This window comes from Electrona antarctica, assembly GCF_951216825.1.
Source record: "Electrona antarctica genome assembly, chromosome: 15".
Taxonomy (NCBI): Eukaryota; Metazoa; Chordata; class Actinopteri; order Myctophiformes; family Myctophidae; genus Electrona; species Electrona antarctica.
Window position 1 is genome coordinate 3,011,597 of NC_136796.1, and position 7,196 is coordinate 3,018,792.

At 45.4% G+C, this 7,196-nt stretch overlaps 1 protein-coding gene across 1 annotated transcript in view; it reads right to left on the minus strand.

Moving 5' to 3' along the window:
• Nucleotides 1-6,834: 6,834 nt before the first annotated feature.
• The window catches only part of elmo1 (engulfment and cell motility 1 (ced-12 homolog, C. elegans)), a gene marked incomplete at its 3' end in the record, with an annotated part of 191,011 nt that continues 190,649 nt past the window's right edge, over nt 6,835-7,196 (minus strand). Inside the window, exon 18 of the mRNA XM_079522966.1 lies at nt 6,835-7,035. Coding sequence (XP_079379092.1) covers nt 6,835-7,035 — 201 coding nt within the window. The remainder of the gene's footprint in view (nt 7,036-7,196) is intronic.

Genomic DNA, 7,196 nt, shown 5'->3' on the forward strand with positions numbered 1-7,196 from the left:
TGGACAAAATCTGTAGGTGTAAATTTTGTAAAGATCTAGGTTATTCCACATACTCACAGCTCTATGATGCATGTGTCTGTCCAATACTCACGTATGCAGCTGGTGTTTGGGGTTTTAAGGATGATAAAAAGGTTAATTCTATCCAGAATAGAGCCATAAGGTGTTTTCTTGGGGTACATGCATTTGCCCCTTCTTTTGCAATCCAGGGAGACATGGGTTGGGAACCGATGGAGACTAGGCAAAAGGGAGAAGTGATCCGCTTGTGGAACCGTCTTATTAATCTGCCAGAAGATAGGTTAACAAAAAAGGTATTCAATTGGGATAAGGCACACAATGGCCCCTGGATGAAGGAAGTTTTTTCTATTTTTAGAGAGGCAGATCTGTCGTATATCTTTCAAAATATGCTTTGTGGTAATATCAATAGGTTGAAACAAAAACTATTTAGTAATTACAAAGATAAATGGTCAAATGACATTATGGTCTAAACCAAAACTTAGATCATATGTCCAGATGAAGCAGTGTTTTGGTACTGAACTGTATGTCAAATCCTTGCTGACCAGAAACCAGCGGTCATTGTGTGCCCAACTGAGAACTGGTATCCTGCCTCTGGCTATTGAGGTAGGGCGGTTTTCAGCGGTCCCAGAAGAGAATAGATTATGCATTGTATGTGACCTAAATGATGTGGAAAATGAATTTCATTTCATGTTTTATTGTACCCTGTATGATGATTTGAGGGTTCCACTGTTTGAGGTAATGCAACAAAGAAATCCTGATCTATTCTGGGAAGATGATGGACAGAAGTTAGACTGGTTATTTAATTATGAAGTATTTAGGACAGCCAGTTTGTTTCTAGAGCCTGGAGTAGAAGACAATGCCAGATCTTCAAGTAGGTACATGTGTCTCCTGTCACAGGCCTAATGGTGTATTTTATTTTATGTTATATGTTATGTAATCTGCTCGTAAGGATCTGGAGTGTCAGTTTGGTATTCAATTGATCATTGTTTGCAAACCGTCATGTCGGTTTATTGTAATTGTTCATGTAAACTGTAAAAAGTGTCCTGTAAATCCATATGGGCTGGGCTTCTTCGGAAGCATGACACTTAAATAAAGAATCAATCATCAATCATCATGTACTGTCCAAAAACTTAGCTGTTCACGGACGGACGGACGGACACACGGACGGACGGAGTGCAAAACATACTCTCTCCCCATCGGCCTGGTGGAGACAATAATGAACCTTGACATGAATTAAAGGGTTGAAATACGGATATTTCCCCCCCGTTTTTACCCTTATTTTGAAGAGCCAAAACATGCGGCCGGATGTTACTTTTGTTACTGACACCGTGTGTGGTGTCGGATCCACATCCGGTGTCCCGCTCGGCGATCAGAAAGGGTTACTGTGAAGATTTCAGTGTTGGCTATGGGCCGTCGAATAAACCTAGTTTTGACCAGAAATGCCATCTGGTACAAGGAATTGGAGATAAAGGCGATCGAAAGAAACAGATTGAGCGCGCACTTGAAGATGGCGCGCTCCATTGCTGTTGACGACATCGCCTATAGCGACCCAGTGCTAATGTGAGTAGCATTACGACTTGATCGATCACAACCACTATAAAAGACCAAATGCCGTACATCTACGGCAATAGAGGGAGCGTGATACTAATTGTAATTGCCGTAGATCTATGCCAATGGCGACCAATGTGTTAAGAAAAAACTGTAGGTTATATGATAACCCTGGTTATTTAAAGGTATATTCAGTGATTTCACTTAATTCAAATATCACTTATCTTTTGGATAATCCTCCCTACTATAAAGTGTGCTGACCATATAAGGAGTTCCTCCCTGTCCCCAGTGAGCCCCTGGGGTCAAAAAACCCTAGTTTCGGTTTGGGCTTTGGGTGGCAAAGCCTTCATCCAATCAGGATGAGAGGGGCCTTCCTCCAATCATAATCGAGTGGGACGGGCCTTGGTGCACGTGCTGTTGGTCTGTTGTACTTCCCCCACTGTAGAGCGTGTGCATGTGCACATCTTGTTATCGGGCGGACCGGGGTTTTTTCCAAATCACCCAAATCACTGAATGCTCCTTTAACCCAAACGTTTGCGATAGATACGCCGGGTGGCCCTTCTCGCTTGCTCAGGCAGAAGAAAAGGGTTTATCCGGGGTGAGAAGCGGAAGTCGCGGAGGCGTTTTATGCCCTTGCGTCATCGCGCAAAGAGCCCGAGGCCTTAAAGGTACAGGCCTCGTGAGTGTATGGAAAGATTTTTCTGCAAATAAGAACAATTGGGATGTTCTCACATGCGTATCTATAGAAGCAAATGTTGAAAGGTTAAAAATAACATAAAATGCTGAAATATGGAGATACAAAGTTAATGCCCGACGACAGTGTGAAAGAAAGCAAGCGGTACATGGTCCTTAAATCTTTAATGTAAACAGCAGTTTGAGGGGCTCGGGGGGGAAAAACAACCTAAAGACAAACATCTGAAGGCATTAAATAGGGACGGGAAAAAATATAAGCTATATATACGAAATCATACTATAGAAACATCCATGATCTGCTTTTAAATTATATTTAAGAAAAACAAAATGAACAAGAAAAGAAAACAATATTATAAACCTTCAATTTTGTGGCCATATATTCCGGAACACAATATGAAAAATAACTTTCCCTTTTACCCGATCAATAATACTGACGACTCGGCCGTTGGCAGTATCACAATTTAAGAAATCACTCAATTCCATCTTACAAAAATGACAAGCGAACAAAAAAACAAAAAACAAAGGACAAAAAAAAAAGAAAGCTCAAATATTGCTTCGGAATGTCGTGTACAGCAGTCAATACGAGGGGAGATAATCATAATGAGGAAGAGAGGAGAGTGCGTGTGTGTGTGCATGTGTGTGTTTGTGTGCACGCACGCGTGTGTGTGTGTGTGTTTGTGTGCACGCACGCGTGTGTGCGTTTCGTTATATGTTGATGATTTTTACAGGTTTTGTTTAATATTATTGTTTTGGCAAAGCCAGTGTGTACGTGACGTACGTGTGTACAATAACGCACAAAGCAGCTGTTGTGCGACAATATCAACATTTCAGGAGACTGTCTGCAGTCTTTCCCTAGCTGTTTATTCCATCATCGGTTCTCAAAGTGGGGTCCGGGGACCCCCGGGGACCCCCCACGGGTCCTCCTCCAAGAGGGCCACAATCATTTTAACCTCTTTATCCATTTATAAGTTGCCTATTCAAATATAGCAGATCTACAAGCTCGAGATGATCTACAAGCTTTCAGATGAGGGCCAATTACAAATTTTGGGCATCCTTGTTGGCATGAGTTTGAGAAGAACTACTGATTTAGAAGGTATTTGTAGGATGGGTTAACAGTCTGGGGTGTGTGAGGACATCGTGGGGATAGGATCCAATAGGGAAGCACGAAAACATCTCAAAAGTTCTACGGGTGCTGTACAAAAATACGTACAGATGAGAGGAGATGAAGTCCGTGAGAACTCCTCTCATCAGGACATGGTGGGAACACAGTCCGTGAGAACTCCTCTCATCAGGACATGGTGGGAACACAGTCCGTGAGAACTCCTCTCATCAGGACATGGTGGGAACACAGTCCGTGAGAACTCCTCTCATCAGGACATGGTGGCAACACAGTCCGTGAGAACTCCTCTCATCAGGACATGGTGGCAACACAGTCCGTGAGAACTCCTCTCATCAGGACATGGTGGGAACACAGTCCGTGAGAACTCCTCTCATCAGGACATGGTGGGAACACAGTCTGTGAGAACTCCTCTCATCAGGACATGGTGGGAACACAGTCCGTGAGAACTCCTCTCATCAGGACATGGTGGGAACACAGTCCGTGAGAACTCCTCTCATCAGGACATGGTGGGAACACAGTCCGTGAGAACTCCTCTCATCAGGACACAGTGGGACGAAGGGACGGTTATAGTAGAGCAGTGCTTCTCAAACGTTGTCATGTCAAGGACACTTAACGCATTTTGGGCGGGAACCCCTTTTGGTGTTAGCATTATGTTATGCTTTAGCTATTGAAAAATAGCAGATCTACAAGCTTGTAGGTCTGCTATTTTTTGAACGACTGACATAGAAACATAGCTTTTTCAGAAAACTGTCAGGATGTAGAAGACATTTTTAGAATCTGATCTCAGGTCAAAATGGGTTAATTCAATGTATTTGTTAGCATCATGTTGTGCTTTAGCTATTGAAAAATAGCAGATCTACAAGCTCGTAGCGCGCCACCGAGTGGCGCGCTACGAGCTTGTAGGTCTGCTATTTTTTGAAAAACTCGAAGAACGACTGACATAGAAACATAGCTTTTTCAGAAAACTGTCAGGATGTAGAAGACATTTTTAGAATCTGATCTCAGGTCAAAATGGGTTACATTCAATGTATTTGGACCCTATATTAACTATACTTGACCCCGGTTTGAGAACCAATGGTGTAACATTAAAAAAAAAAGTGTGTAGTTACTTGTGTAAATGCTCTCTCAAAACCACCCCGTTTCTCTCTAGGTGCATGCGTCCTTTTCGGGAAGACCATCTAAGCTGCCGCAAAAGAAATAAGTGTGTGAAGACTTACAAGAAAACTGCCAGAGAGATGAAGACTTACAGCCAAGAAAAATAAACAAACAAACAAACAAACACTCCCCATTTCTTCCCCGCTCACCACCCCCCTCCCCCCCATATCCCTTCCACAAAAAAGCCTGAGGGACTAATAAAATAAACATAAAAACAAAAATTTAGGACAACCAAGAAAAACAAAAACTGAAATCTGAAATCAAACAGAATCTCTAAGCAGTTCTACTTTATTTATTAAATTGTTTTTTTTTTCTTTTTTCTTCTTCTTCTTCTTTTCTACGTCGACCGTCAAGCGAGCGAAACGACAACAGCAGGCGACCTCAGGCGAACGAGGCGAGGAGCGAAGAGGAGGAGGAGGAAGAGGAGGAGGGCGTTGGGAGATCCGTGACGGCCCGCACGTACAAACAAACAACGGGGGGAAGAGTGAAGAAAGACGGAACAAAACGAACACTTCCTGGTCCCCTCTCTCTCTCTCTCTCTCTCTCTCTCCCTGCCCTCTATGGCGTCGGAATGACGTGGCGAAGAAAGGGGTCTGCGCTGCAGAGCCACGCGCCGATCGCTCCAGAGAACCTCGGAGTGCATCCCAACCTACCAAAAAACACTGTTTCTCAGCCTCAGCCAAGTCTGGGTGTGGGCGGGGGACACAACCGCCACCACCACCAAGGGAGAATGGACCCTTACCGGTCTGTAAATAGTGATGCTAATCTTTTGGGGGAGGGGTTGGGGGAGGGGGGAATGACGACCCGCGGATGCCCACATTTATGAATAATTTGATACCACCCGACCCAACCAAAAACAGGTGAACATTTCTTGGACACCCGTGTGTTGCTCAGGTCGACCCCACGCATCACTGGTCTGTAACTCTGACCCTTTTTGGTGACACCAAAAGGGTCACCGTTTTGTCCCGACCCGGACCCGACCCTTTGGTGTGGTTTGGGCTTCAGAGTTACAGACCTGTAAAAAAAAAAAAGGGTCCATTTGTATACCCCCATGGTGGGGCGCCCCCGCACCAAAAAGGGTCCATTTGTATACCACCATGGTGGGGCGCCCCCGCACCAAAAAGGGTCCATTTGTATACCCCCATGGTGGGGCGCCCCCGCACCAAAAAGGGTCCATTTGTATACCCCCATGGTGGGGCGCCCCCGCACCAAAAAGGGGCCATTTGTATACCCCCCTGGTGGGGCGCCCCCGCACCAAAAAGGGTCCATTTGTATACCCCCCATGGTGGGGCGCCCCCGCACCAAAAAGGGTCCATTTGTATACCCCCATGGTGGGGCGCCCCCGCACCAAAAAGGGGCCATTTGTATACCCCCCTGGTGGGGCGCCCCCCGCACCAAAAAGGGTCCATTTGTATACCCCCCTGGTGGGGCGCCCCCGCACCAAAAAGGGTCCATTTGTATACCCCCCTGGTGGGGCGCCCCCGCACCAAAACGTTGAGAAACACCTCCAATTCTTTACTTTTTTTCCCTCCTCATCATAGAAAGTCTTGCGTGAAGCAAAAAGGGGGATGAATACATTGTTTTTAACAGACCAACCCCCACCCCACCTTCACCCCAAGTTCATGTTTCAACAAAGGATTATTATTTTTTTAGTTCTTAATAAGAAAGATATTTATTGGTCCTTGCGTGAGAGAGTACAGTAGGTGACGGCGGTGCATCGTGATTGGTCGTTGTTTTTGGAGAGGGGGTGGGTTTTTTGGGGGGAGGAGGGGGGGGTAGGTGCTTTAAAGGACCACTTCACCACTTTTCAACCTATCTTCATATAATAGGTCCTCACTAATAATCATGATTTTTTTTTGTACTCAGTCTGTGTCTCATAGGAGGGCTGTGGGCAGTTTAGAAACCGTCCGCCAGTGACATCATCATTAGGCAGATTTTTTTTTACAAAAAAGTTTAGATTTGTATTATCGTGAGAACGATGGCTTCCATTTTCGCATTGCAACTTTTCAGGACTAGAAAGCCTGCAGTTTCTATTAGCTTGTATTCCGCATCGATGATGTCACTGGTGGAGTGGTCTCTGAACTGCCCACAGCCCTCCTCCATGAGACACACAGTAAGTAGAAAAATAATTGCGCCATTTTTTTCATGATTATTAGTGACGACCTATTATATGAAGATAGGTTGAAAAGTGGTGAAATGGTCCTTTAAGCCCTATTCATACTCCCGTTTTAGGTGATACGGTGACCACCGAAAAGGTGGTCACCGTATCACCTGAAACGGGAGTATGAATGAATTAGAGGCCTTCAGTTACAGTCGTAGACAAAGTCATAGTTGCTGGGCTCTTTGGGAATGGGGGGCGGGGCCTCGGGGATCTGGATGTTCTCCAGGTCGAGGAGGCGGAGCTTCATCTCCATGGAGAGCAGCGTGTCCATGTCGGACTTGGTCAGGTCGGAGGTCATCTCCTTGCCCAGGAGGGCGTTCAGGCCGTCCGTCCACACGCAGTACTGAGGGAGGGGAGAGAGACACAGAGAGACACAGGGAGAGAGAGAGAGAGAGAGACACAGGGAGAGAGAGAGAGAGAGAGAGAGAGAGAGAGAGAGAGAGAGAGAGAGAGAGAGAGAGATTATTAGGTGAAAAAGCTGAATGTTCCAGGTTGGCAGCAAAA